Here is a 14,036-nt window from a genome sequence, read left to right on the forward strand (position 1 = left end):
TTTTCTGTGATTTTATGTGTCAATGTCGACATAGGCTCGCTTTGCTATACTATTATATTCCCCCTCCAGGCTGAGATAAAGTAAATAGAGATAAAGGGGTCTATTACTAAGCCTTGGATGGAGATAATGCACCAGCCAATCAGCTCCTTATACTAGACCAGAGGTTCTCAAACTCGGTCCTCGGGGGCCCACACAGTGCATGTTTTGCAGATCTCCTCACAGAATTGCAAGTGAAATAATTAGCTCCACCTGTGGACCTTTTAAAATGTGTCAGTGAGTAATTAATACACCTGTGCACCTGCTGGGTTACCTGCAAAACATGCACTGTGTGTGCCCCGGAGGACCGAGTTTGAGAACCTCTGTACTAGACACTCCCAGTTGTTTTCAGGGTTAATATGATTGTACCAAAGGGGTAATTCAGACCTGACCGCTAGGCTGCGTTTTCGTACAGCCTGCGATCAGGTCTAAACTGCGCTTGCGTATGCAACACAATGCGCAGGCGCGTTGCACGGGTACAAAGTGGATCGCCGCTCAGCGATGGGTTTGTGCGAAGAATCCATTCACACGGGCGATCGCAAGCAGATTGACAGGAAGAAGGCGTTTGTGGGTGGCAACTGACCGTTTTCTAAGAGTGGTTGGAAAAACGCAGGCGTGTCCAGGCGTTTGCAGGGCGGGTGTCTGACGTCAATTCCGGTCCCGGACAGGCTGAAGTGATGGCAGCGGCTGAGGAAGTCCTGGGCTGCGCAGAGACTGCACAAAATCTGTTTGTACAACTGCTACACATGCGATCGCACACTTGCACAGCTAAAATACACTCCCCCTGTAGGCGGCAACTATGATCGCAGTAGTGAAAAAATCGCTTGCTAGCGATCAGGTGTGATAAGTCTTTCTTTTGGCAGTGAATAGCGTATTATAACTTGCTGACTAGGATTCCAGCTAAGTGCTCTTTATTATTGTTGTATTATTTTTATTATTCACCATTTTTGCTTTGCAGATAAGAAGGCTAAGAAGTCAGACTGTGGGGAGTGGCAGTGGAGTGTTTGCGTTCCCACCAGTGGGGACTGTGGAATTGGGACCCGGGAAGGCACCCGCACAGGAAAGGAATGTAAACAAACTATGAAGACCCAGAAATGTAAGATCCCCTGCAACTGGAAGAAACAGTTTGGAGGTGAGACGACACTGACGCCGAAACCTTAAACTACCTGAATCTAAAACCCATTTTCCGTTGCACGTGACGGCAAACTGACGTTTCCTAGAGCATCAGAAAATAGTATGCCAGGATTGTAGGAATCCTGGGTGCCGCTTCCGGACGCCCAGAAAAGTAGGCAGGTCTCCCAGAGGCTGCCCACGGCAAGTGAAGTGGGAGGTCTGGGCGTCCAATGACATTATTTGAGCAAATTACGCCATCTTGGCCCTGCTCCCTGCTTCGCAATGCCAGTAATCGCATCATAGTATAGGACGGGGCCACGATGATGCAATCGGGCCATCACACATTTCTACGCCCACTTCTGCCATGCCTCCTGTCTTGCCGACCCGACTGCCCCATCCCAAGGGCAGATCAGTAAGCGGGAGCTATGCTGTAGATTTTGGATGATATTTATGCAGTCATTTTGGGGCTGATAAGAGTTGACGCATTTTGCGCAGCTTGCAGAACTGGCGGCAACTCATGATGTATCCAGTTATGAAAGTTACCATCGACACATGACCATTGATGGTCCAAAACCACCAATTGTGAACACATCAGGCAGTCGACCTTTAAGCACTGATGTTTACGAAACATCGATATGAATGTGCCATCCCTACTCATAGCACTACCCCAGAAAAAAATACACCCATGCCTCTACCATAAACTACAACTCCTATAGGCTATCACACAGGTTCTCAAACTCGGTCCTCAGGACCCCACATGGTTCATGTTTTGCAGGTCACCTGTAGATTTTTAAAATGTGACAGTTGGTGATACACAGTGCAGCTGCCGGGTGACTTGGAAAACGTGAACCGTGTGGGGTCCTGAGGACCGAGTTTGAGAACCTGTGGTCTATAACAATGATGCTCTTTCTGGCCATAAAGAGCCAGATTGAAACTATGTAAAATTGTTGTTTTGTAAAAGCCACTGACTCACAACAGGCCCTTGATAATTTTCAGCCCCAGGCCCATGTGGCCCTTAATCCAGCCCTGCTCAAGGTAATTTATACTGTAAGTAGATGGTGATGTGGTCACATGACCAGCCCTTCACAAACCAATGCCATCCAAGAAGTTACCGAATCCATTGCATACCCCCTAACCAGTGGCAGCTCCAGAGAAGGGGCTGCTGGTCAGTTCAAATTTCAAATAGGGGAGGCGCACCAACTGTTACCAACTGCCATTTCAAACGGACTCACTGGCAGTTGGTGCGGCTCCCATATTTGAATTTTGAACTGAGCTGTAGCCCCGCCTCTGGAGCTGCCCTGCTCCTAACAGCTGTAGGACCAGGACAAGGGCATGAGAAGAGTGAGTAGTCGTGGGCCGGATTAAATATTGGGAGGGCCCGGGTGGAATTCCACACAAGGGAGCCCGTACCACTCCTCCAGCCCTCCACATCTTGTCAGCACCACCCTCAATTTTCATCCTGCTGCTCCCACTATGGGACTTCACAGTGCAAGTGCAGCAGTGTGCTGGTGGGTGGATATTAGATTGTATATATTACATTTAAACCACCGTGTATATTAGATTTAAACTAGTTTAATAATGCCTGGTACTACTCCACATAACTGACAGAGAACTATTTTAAGTTTCCTCTTGCAGTGGAACAAAGACAACTTAACCACAAAATACACATAGAAAAATAAAATCTATAATCTGTCTTGTCACATGCAAGAATAGCAGCAGCCTCTGTACTACTTACACTCTGGGACAGGACCCAGGAGGACTCTCTGTGTGTCTGTCTTTAGTCCTGAATGCTCTCATCAAATAGCAGGTTACACAGGACCTGTACACATCAATCTAACCTGAGGGGGCGGGGGGAGAAGCTGGGATACCTGGGTCACCTACAGCTGTCTCCACTCTCCTATCTCTCCTCTGGTCGGGAATCTCTGTTGGCAGGTCATGAAACCTGATACTCCTGTGTCTCTACACTGCACACTCTCCACAAGAGCCGGTGATGTCAGTGTGCTCTGGCCGAGGGGGTCCCCCAGACAGAGGGGGCCCGGGGTACAGTGTCTTTTGTCCCCCCTCCCCCTTAATCTTGCACTGCCCCCTGTCCTGTTCCCTTTGGATGCCCTTTACACCATGGAAGGTGTGCATGGCACCCGTTCACCGCTACCCAGCTATGGAAAGCTTAGTGGAGGAAGATGGGACAGAGCCTTCAAATCAGGACTGTGTTGCTAATTTCGGGACAATTGGGAGGTATGCTATTGGGTGACATTTATGAGAACTGGGCAGAGCGGAAAGGGGCTTTAACCCTTTAGTGCAGTTTACAAAATGAAAACAGATCTCTGGGAAGTAGTTGCTATGGGTAACGCTAGCTTTGTTCCTCTGCACCAGCACTGACACAATAATAAGCTATTATTACATAGCGCATACTCAGCAGCAAGACAGCCTGAGATCACCGCGCATGTAGTGGTTCCCGCTACCATCCTACAAACCTCACCTGCTCTTCCCTTCTCCTTGCCACCAGCCGAATGCAAGTACCAGTTTCAGGAGTGGGGAGAGTGTGACCCAGAGACAGGCGTGAAGACACGGAACGGCAGCTTGAAGAGGGCCCTGCACAATGCGGAGTGTCAGAAAACGGTCACCCTGTCCAAGCCCTGCGGCAAGATTACCAAACCAAAACCTCAAGGTGAGATTGCGGCATTAAGGTGACAGCGCAATCTGAGTACAGTGTGTTTGAGAATCTAGAATTAGAGAAATATGATTAATAAGGATATTAACACGGACATTATTTAGATTTGTTTTTTAAAGGTTTTTTGCTTTTGGGGCCCGATTCGGAGTTGCAAACAGTTTCAATTCATTCACAACTGCACAATGTTTTGTGTACAGCCAGCGAACATTTGAAGGGGGGTGGCGGTTAAGACACAGGCGTGTCGCAACCAGTTTTGGGGTCGTGTCATAGCCGGCCGCTGCGTCTTTTGATGCAGTTTCGCTGACCCTGGCGTCTCCGTTTCCGCAGACTCTCTGAGCAGCCATAGGGTTTTTCACTCTTCCAGCAACAGAATTTCTAGAATCTAGATGATGCTTTTTTATCCTGTTTTATTCATTTGAAATCTCTGGGTCAACTTTGTCTCTTCAACAGCAGAGAGATCCCACGACATCATATGTCTTGTTTTGTTAAGTCTTGTAGTACGTCGGCGGCATCCCAGGCTACAGGCAAGTGGGATAATACTGAGTACGTGCTGGCAGCGCAGGAACAAGTGACGGACAGGCCCCTGAGACTGGAGAATAAAAGGCTCCAAAAATAAGCACAGATTCTCAGGGCACATTTAAACGCATGGTAGCAGAATGTGAAGGCAGCTGCTATCTGAAAACGGCAACACCTGCTGTAACACCTGCAGAGAGAATACTGTAACACCTGCAGAGAGAATACTGTAACACCTGCAGAGAAAGTAACACAAAATAGAATGTGAAGCGGGAAAGGCCAGACAGTGCAAAGCTACAGGGCTGCTAGTCCATGAAACCATGGGGGTAATTCTGAGTTGATCGCAGCAGGAACATTGTTAGCAGTTGGGCAAAACCATGTGCACTGCAGGTGGGGCAGATGTAACATGTGCAGAGAGAGTTAGATTTGGGTGGGGGGTGTTCAAACTGAAATCTAAATTGCAGTGTAAAAATAAAGCAGCCAGTATTTACCCTGCACAGAAACAAAATCTAACTCTCTCTGCACATGTTACATCTGCCTCCCCTGCAGTGCATATGGTTTTGCCCAACTGCTAACAAAATTCCTGCTGCGATCAACTTGGAATTACCCCCAATATTACTCCACTGGAGTATTGTACGTCTGTCTCTGGCCGAGCTAAGCAATATTACTAGGTGTCACTGGATCTTGTAAACTAGAGTATATTGTAGTAGCACATTTGTGTGTTTGGGCCTCATGAATGCAATTGCAGCCACTCAATACACTAAGGGGGAACTCAATTAGCAGCGATAACACTTTTTAACGCACCTTTTTTTGCGTGATAATTGTGCTTATCACCAGTTTGCGCGCTCCCGTTTATCGTGCAATTCATTTAGAAAATAGCAAAATCGTCATTTGCACAATCATTCTTGCATGTGTTACAGGAGATAAGTGTTGGTGAGAATGGGGGAATCTGCCTGTACCCCCCAAAAGAAGACAAACTACAGTAATATAGGATAACAATATAAGTCTATTATTGGCCATAAAAAAAAAAGAATGTGTCAGATTGTTGCTATATGCATTATTCTAAAACATTGAAAACATTATTTTTTGTGCAAAAGAAATGCTCTAGTTAAATTAGGGGTACATAAAATGGGCAATAGCAGATATCTGGGTCATTTTACGCCACTTTTAAAAATTAAATTGTAAAAAAACAAACAAACAATAAACAATAGAATAAATGCAGCACTTACATAATGACACATTTGCTGGAGATTTAGGGGTACATTTACTAAGCAGTGATATAAGAGCGGAGAAGTGAGCAACTGGAGAAATTTCCCCATCAACCAATCAGCAGCTCTGTATCATGCAAATTATAGATGTTACTTCAGTGCTGATTGGTTGCCATGGGCAACTTCTCCACTGACTCACTTCTCTGCTCTTATCACTGCTTAGTAAATGTAACCCTTAGAGAGTTATTCAGATCGCATCACGGCAATAACCCAGTGAGTCAGCGCCACTGCACACGCACAGTCACCGTCCCGCGAGTGCACGGCAGCCAAATGCGATTGGTGCGCAATGAATGCGGACGCCTCTGCCTGTCAATCAGGGACAGACGGGGGATGGCGAAGGAGCATTTCGGTGGCTGCTCGGGGAAAATGGAGTCTGGGTCGACAGCATTTTCGGGGTGGCTGCGTGACATCACAAGCAGTTGCTTCAATGAGAAAAATGGCAGCTGACCGCCTGCATGCTCAGCCTAGCTGTGGCTATATAATTTATTTTTGGTTATTTTGCTGTTAACTGTAAACACTGATATCACATAATTAAGCGGTTAGTACTGAGAGTCATTTTGCAAAAGTTAGTGAGAAATCACCTTAAATCCATCTTCAAGGCTCCCTGACAGTCCAGGTTTTAAGGATATCCATGTTTAAGCACAGGTGGTGGTGTAATTAGTTCCTCAGTCAATTTGATTATACCATCTGTGCACAAGCAGGGATATCCTTATAACCTGGACTGTTAGGGGGCCTTGATGACCAAGTTTGGGAAACCCTGACTTGAAGAAAGGGCCTGTAAACCGTTTTTCTTCTTCCAGGAGAAGTCTGACAACTCTTGTGTCACACGCTCTGATTGGTCGGCTGCCCAGTCAGTCACTCCGAGTTCTCGACACAAGAAAATCTGTCGCTTTAATGAAAACATTTACACAGAGAGAATTTGCTCCCATTCCGTGCAAATGGGCCCTACAGACATGACGATCCGCCACCGAGGTGCCCGACGGGCGATACGGCCGACGGGCGACCCGGTGACGGGGGGAGTGAAGTTTCTTCACTCCCCCCATCACACGGCTCCATTGAAGTGCAGGCAAATATGGACGAGATCGTCCATATTGGCCTGCATGCACAGCCGACGGGGAACCAGCGATGAACGAGCGCGGGACCGCGCATCGTTCATCGCTGGAGCCTCCACACTGAAAGATATGAACGAGTTCTCGTTCATTTATGAACGAGATCGTTCATATCTTTCAAATAAATCGGCCAGTGTGTAGGGCCTAAAACTCCCTCATACGTCCTCTGCATAGTTACTCCCTCCGGCTGAGGATAAAGGCGCCACTTACAGTGTACTTCCCTGACTACCATCCTGGATAAGGGCTGTTGAGACAGCGGGTGTGGTATGCCATATGGGAAGAGGCCAGGGATGTCCATCGTATGACAGAGATTTCCTGGCCTCTAGGACACAGGTCGAATCATTACTGCAGCAGGAGGCGTCTGCGTGTAATAGACGCCTCCTGCTGCGTCACCATACAGCGCTATCCCTGCCGCTTCCAAAGAAGTGACAGCAGCTCCACCACATATGAATCAGGCTCATTGCCGCCAACCTGCGCTAAACCAGTATAAGCTGCAAACCATGGTCTGACCGTAACGTAACCACTAGAATGGACGTCTCTGTAACCTACAGAGCGTATAGTCAGCAGACACAGAGCAGCCATTTTACTGCACTTGGATGCACAAAGAAAACAAAAAAATGAAGCAACTAGTAAGTTAGTCAGCCATTTAGTACAATGTACATTTCTTACAGTATTGTCATCACCTCATGCGGAATTTAGTGACAATTTATAGTACTTGTAATAACACAAAGTGGCTCCTGCTAAATGATGCATCAACCGAGCAGCAATTATGTTGACGGAGATAATTATTCATTTAGTCATATTTCTCCAACTCCGATATTGATTAATCAGCATGTCACTGTACAGGAAATAGGTGGAATTAGTTCTTTGTTACAATCTGGTGCAATACTTGTCTAATACCCAGATCCAAGTCTGTCCATCTATCTGTCTGTCTATCTATATCTATAGGTATCTTTTTCTGCGTGTGTATATATATATATATATATATATATATATATATATATATATATACAATGTCCTAAAGCCCGGCACTCCCTCCGCTGGTTATATGCCCCAGTGCCCTCAGAATAAATGCTGAATAGATTATACAAAGGCTGCGGCACTCAGGGTCTTGAATTCAGAAAGCTTGTATTGAAGTTCAGTTACATAGCGCACCCGCGCCCCACCAACGTTTCGGGGAATTCAACCCCTTTGTCAAGGTGTACCTACACCTTGACAAAGAATTCCCCGAAACGTTGGTGGGGCGCGGGTGCGCTATGTAACTGAACTTCAATACAAGCTTTCTGAATGTAAGACCCTGAGTGCCGCAGCCTTTGTATAATATATATATATATATATATACATATTGTGGCAGGAGAGGTACTTTGCCACCTGTAAGCTACACACAGGGTCCTAGGGGTGGATGGGAAGTGTGGATGGACCGGGTTCCCATCCATTTAGCCCAAGAAGCTGCTTCATTAGCCAGCACCTGGGTGCTGGGTTTAAAGCAGAGTCTCTCCCATGAGTCAGGGCTCCTGAAGGCAGTTAGTGTCCAGGTGATAGCCCTGCTAGGGACAGTGGCATCCGGAGGGCTGGGCCACTAGTGTCAGGATAACGGGACATAAAGGGTTCCTTATTAAGTAAGAGGGAGTGAGGCAGGGCCTAACCTCTCTGGTTGTTTATACTAAAGACAGTCATCTTTGTTTTATGTGTATCTTTGGATTTGAACAACCTGACTAAAAGGTATTTGTTGTTTTTGCACAAGCCTGGAGTTGGTCACTGGTGGAATTTTTGTAGCAGAGCATATTCTAGCAAGACTCCTGTTACTATATATATATATATATATATATATATATATAATGTTGTCCCAAAAAAAAAAAGGCACTCATAGACAGCAGAAAATGTTCAATCCAAACCACGTGTATTGGTCCAGATTGTTTGTTTGGCTTGAACATTTGGTTTGGATTGAACATTTGCAGTCTCTGAGTGCCTTCTTTATTGGGACTTACTGTATCTGGAGCTTGAACACTGCATCGTAGCATGTTGCTGTAATACAGTATGTGAGTGGCGGCAGAGAATGGACAGAGCTGGGCTAATCACTACAACTTCTCTGCTACCTTTAAAAATGCGTTTGGTCAGTAGGTCATTGCTCCTGATGCCAACAAGTGGCCAGGTGATAGGTTGGGGGTCTGGGCTACATTAGGAGCGTAGGCGTTTCTATAAATGGGTGCAGTGTACCCATATATTATACTTACTCCTCCAGAATCCCGCGACAGTGGCCCTGCACTGCGGACAGAAATCACTCGGAAAATGGCCGCTGCACATGCGCACTGGAGATGTCGATCGTTTGATATATCGTTAGGCTGTTTGTCAAATTTGTCACCTTAATGCACGATATTGTTTGTCCAGAGCTGCCGGGGACTTCAGGGGAAATCGTTAACGACATAGCATCGTTTGCAAATCGTTTAATGTGTGGCCACCTTTTGAGATGGACGCAAAGCATTGTAGCAGATACGATGGTTGTCGCAGCCGCTACTACTAACTTACACTAATGCCACAGGAGGCGTCTTATGTAAATTCAGTTATCAGCTGCTGCGTCTGAAGGCGCAGCCATCGTATCACTTGCGAGAACAATGGCCACCTGAGTAACCCTTATATTACTCACATGGCCATCTCATATGCATAGGCGAGGCCAGTTAATGTATATTGGAAGGTACAGACTCTGACCTCAGTATTCCCAGAGAACAAGGGTGATGTGCAACCGGGCGCCACCCCCACCCCACCTACAAATGGGCGCGCCTGTCAATCAGGCTATGGCCGGTTTGGGGGGCACTGCATGCAGTGACGCAGGAGCCATTCTGCACCTGTGCAGTCCCCCTACCTGTACAGCAAAACTGTCTACTCGCAAGCTGAAGTCTTTAGCTGACATGTATGTTGACTGAGCAGTCACAAAGCCTCCCTCCCTCCTCTGGGTAAATCATATACGTACCTAATGTTGGTCATCAACTCTCAATGGTTAGCAACCATCGATGGTCTGAAGGAGATGGTGACTGCTTTATCTGTTTATGGGAGGCCACCGACGATTAGAGCCGCCTGCGGTCTGTGCATTCATAGGTGTCTTCTGGCTCAACCATCGATGGCTCTAAAACCATTGACATTGACCATTGAAGAGAGAGCCGCCAATAGACAACCATACTTATACCCACTTGCATTTGATCACCGCTAGCACGGACTGTGGGTGAAAGCGCATGTTAAACTCTGACGCATAGGTCCCCATGGATTTGGAGGTCAAAACATTTTAGCTTGCATTAAAACACGTGAAAATGGAGCAGGAAGTGTTCTGAAGAGCGATGTGGGTATGCTGCCATCGGACGCCATGTCCCTTTGTCAGACTCATTTACCTGCCTCCTTTTAGCTTTAGCACGCTGGCATACCCATGTGTTTTAACCTCAGTGAGGCCTTAGTACAAAAGGACTTGGCGGGAAGGGACAATGCTACAGATCTGTGCGACAAAATGAACCGTATGTGCTGCGGAGAAGCTAACCGGTTAACTCGTAACCATGGTGGAGCATAAAGAGGAATAAAGAATGTTTGCAAATGAATCCATTGTCAACTAGAAGACGTTCAGTTCACAATGTGGAGACATCTCCTCCAAAGCTTAGCAGCGTGTTAGACATTCGATGCCGTATGCATATACATGTCTGCGTGTTATTTAGTCATGCATGTACATCTCTGTAGTCCTCAGCCGGTGGAGGTGCTTGGCTCAGGCATGCTTGGCAGAGCAGCAGACAGGCCTGACTGTGGTCCTCTGACCCCTGGCGCCTCATCCACTTCAGCTCCTGCTGCACCCAACAGACAAACTCATTTTCTTTCCTATCGATCTGACTTCAGTGTGTAATGAACTCCTCCGAGCTTCTCCTGTGTGTGTCCCAGAAGCTTGGCAGGGCTTATCTATGACATATGGGGGTGGGGGAGCAATGCATTAACCCATTTCAAGCTCACACAACTAGAAATACATTTTTCAAGTCTTCTTCTCAGAGTATGACTGTATGTGAAGCTGCTAGTTGATATTTCTCTATGTCTGAGGCTGTAGATTAAAGATCACATCATCAGTCGAACCATTGGACACTGCACCGGCCCTACGGAGGTGCAGAATGTCCAATCGGAACATGTTACCTCCCAGGAACTCCCACCAAAATTGCTTATCTGTGCGACAAAATGAATTCTGTGTATTCCGTCTGGACTCAGGCGCAGTGCGGCTCAGGAGCATGCGCAGACTGAAACGATCGTCTGCTTGAGCCCGATGCCACAACTGCGTCCACCGCTGAATCATGCCCTCTATCTTTACCTGTTGCCATCTTATGAGGCGAGCGAGAGCTTTTCTGATTGAGCCAACCGTTGTGGTGGCTAGGTTCTAAAGCGCACTGTCTATAGCTTTAATTTTGCAGTGGTGCATCTTATCCAGCGTGTTTAAAGGTGCTATCTGCACTCAAAAACAGTCTCCACATAGTAAAAAAGTGAAAACATAGACCAACCTCGTGCCTCTTTAGTACTCCGAATGATCATGGTAAGTCACTAACCAGATTTTCTCTCTGGTGTGTTGATTGAGCACTCAGATCCACAGACACACACACAGCACACTTGGTAGGAATATCTGTGAAGCAGCTCATTCCACCCTTTATACTGCATGTAGTGGCCACTGGCCAGGTTGTGGGGAAGAGGTGTTTCCGGTCAACTGGAACCCCCCCCCGAATTTGGAATGTAACAGCGGGACTGTTTTTATTGCAACTACATTTGATATGTAACAACATCACATTGTATGGCTGCACAGAGGGGGTCATTCCGACCTGATCGCACGCTAGCTATTTTTTGCAGCGCGGAGATCATATAGTCGCAACCTATAGGGGAGTGTATTTTCGCTTTGCAAGTGTGCGAACGCATGTGCAGCCGAGCGGTATAAAAATGTTTTCTGCAGTTTCTGAGTAGGTCTGAACTTACTCAGCCGCTGCGATCACTTCAGCCTGTCCGGTCCCGGAATTGATGTCAGACACCCACCCTGCAAACGCTTGGACACGCCTGCAATTTTCCAACCACTCCCTGAAAACGGTCAGTTGACACCCACAAATGCCTTCTTCCTGTCAAGCTTCTTGCGATTGGCTGTGTGAATGGAATCTTCGTTAAATCAGCAACGATCCACTTTGTACCCGCACGACGCGCCTGCACATTGCGGTGCATACGCATGCGCAGTTTTGCCAAGTTTTGACCTGATTGCAGCGCTGCAAAAAACAGCTAGCGTGCGATCAGGTCGGAATGACCTCCATTGTCACAAAGGATTAAATTAAAACTCCAGCTGTTGATTCATTCCATATGCTCACATGCATTGTGCACAAACCTGTGGCTGTGGGTGACCAACGTGTGTCAGACATAAACGGGTGATTTAGAGTTGCACACAAAATATTTCCAATATAGGGGGTAATTCCAAGTTGATCGCAGCAGGAATTCTGTTAGCAATTGGGCAAAACCATGGAGGTCATTCCGAGTTGTTCGCTCGCAAGGCGATTTTAGCAGAGTTACACACGCTAAGCCGCCGCCTACTGGGAGTGAATCTTAGCTTCTTAAAATTGCGAACGATGTATTCACAATATTGCGATTACAAACTACTTAGCAGTTTCAGAGTAGCTTCAGACTTACTCGGCATCTGCGATCAGTTCAGTGCTTGTCGTTCCTGGTTTGACGTCACAAACACACCCAGCGTTCGCCCAGACACTCCTCCGTTTCTCCAGCCACTCCCGCGTTTTTTCCGGAAACTGTAGCGTTTTTATCCACACGCCCATAAAACGCCGTGTTTCCGCCCAGTAACACCCATTTCCTGTCAATCACACTACGATCGCCGGAGCGAAGAAAAAGCCGTGAGTAAAAATACTATCTTCATAGCAAATTTACTTGGCGCAGTCGCAGTGCGGACATTGCGCATGCGCACTAAGCGGAAAATCGCTGCGATGCGATGAAATTTACCGAGCGAACAACTCGGAATGAGGGCCCATGTGCACTGCAGGGGAGGCAGGTATAACATGTGCAGAGAGAGTTAGATTTGGGTGTGGTGTGTTCAATCTGCAATCTAATTTGCAGTGTAAAAATAAAGCAGCCAGTATTTACCCTGCACAGAAACAAAATAACCCACCCAAATCTAACTCTCTCTGCACATGTTATATCTGCCACACCTGCAGTGCACATGGTTTTGCCCAACTGCTAAAAAATGTCCTGCTGCGACAACTTGGAATTACCCCCTATATACGATGTCTCTCTCTCTCTCTCTGCACGTCTGTATTTTGTATTACACTAAAGGTATTACAATCTTATACCTCCTTTATATCGATTTGCAGATTCCGGGTGCCCGGAGCCAATATTAATCAATCTTTGTCACCATCAATTTGAAAACCTCATCCGTCTTGTGTAGGCGCAAAAATTTTCTGATTTACTAATGAACAGAGGGCCTGATTCAGAGAAGCACGCAAAGCTGATGTTCCACGGAACTGAGCCATTATCGTCAGACTGCGCATGTGCTGCGTTCGCATTGTGCATGCGTCAAGGTGCCGCTGAGAACCCGCACGCAATGAGGATTCCATCACATAGCGATTGCCAGGAAGTGACCTTTTGGGGGTGGTAACATGGGGTTAGCGGGGAGTGGTTGTAAAGACGCGGGCGTGTCATGGATGTTTTTGGGACATGTATCTGACGTTGGCTGCGAGCCCTAACATATAAAAACATGGCGACTGCATGACTACTGCCGGGTCCAGTCTGCGTAACCATAGAGCCACCCTTGCATGTAATTGCGAATGAGTTGCGTTAACTCCGGTGGGCGCCTCTTTCCATTTCTGTGCGGCAGCGTCACTTGCTAATATCTGCGTTTGCGTTGCAGAGACAGTCACACTTGCAGCTGCATTTGCGTCTCTCTCTGCATCCGGCCCAGAATTCAAAGTTGCGTGCAGCCTGAATTACGATTCAGCTCACAGGGTGTGATTAGCGTGTCTGGAGGTCCCGATGGCGATGCGCGTGGATGTGAATGCCCCAGTTCCGGCTCTCTAAGTGTGCGGTGCCGCAATTGTCATCTTAAGGCGGTATTGCAGCTTGTGCAGAATGCGCGTGCGACATATTTTATGTGAGATGTAAATTTAAGCAGCGCACATGGGGATACGGTCATTAATGTACGTCGACCAATAGTGGTCGACCTAATGACTGTCAAACTAAGTCTTGCCGACCTAATGAGCCATACCCACAACTTTACATCACCTCCCAGTACAGTGTTTCTATAGCCTGGCTCTTCTGCACCCTGAGCTGCCTCTTCCC

General features: G+C 47.1%; 1 protein-coding gene across 2 annotated transcripts in view; it reads left to right on the plus strand.

The window, feature by feature from the left end:
- Positions 1 to 14,036, plus strand: part of PTN (pleiotrophin) — a 117,904-nt gene that overhangs the window by 81,728 nt on the left and 22,140 nt on the right. For both annotated transcript variants that reach the window (XM_063928999.1, XM_063928998.1), the window contains exons 3-4: positions 995 to 1,168; positions 3,656 to 3,817. In XM_063928999.1, coding sequence (XP_063785069.1) covers positions 995 to 1,168; positions 3,656 to 3,817 — 336 coding nt within the window. The remainder of the gene's footprint in view (positions 1 to 994; positions 1,169 to 3,655; positions 3,818 to 14,036) is intronic.

Source organism: Pseudophryne corroboree, chromosome 6, assembly GCF_028390025.1.
Source record: "Pseudophryne corroboree isolate aPseCor3 chromosome 6, aPseCor3.hap2, whole genome shotgun sequence".
Taxonomy (NCBI): Eukaryota; Metazoa; Chordata; class Amphibia; order Anura; family Myobatrachidae; genus Pseudophryne; species Pseudophryne corroboree.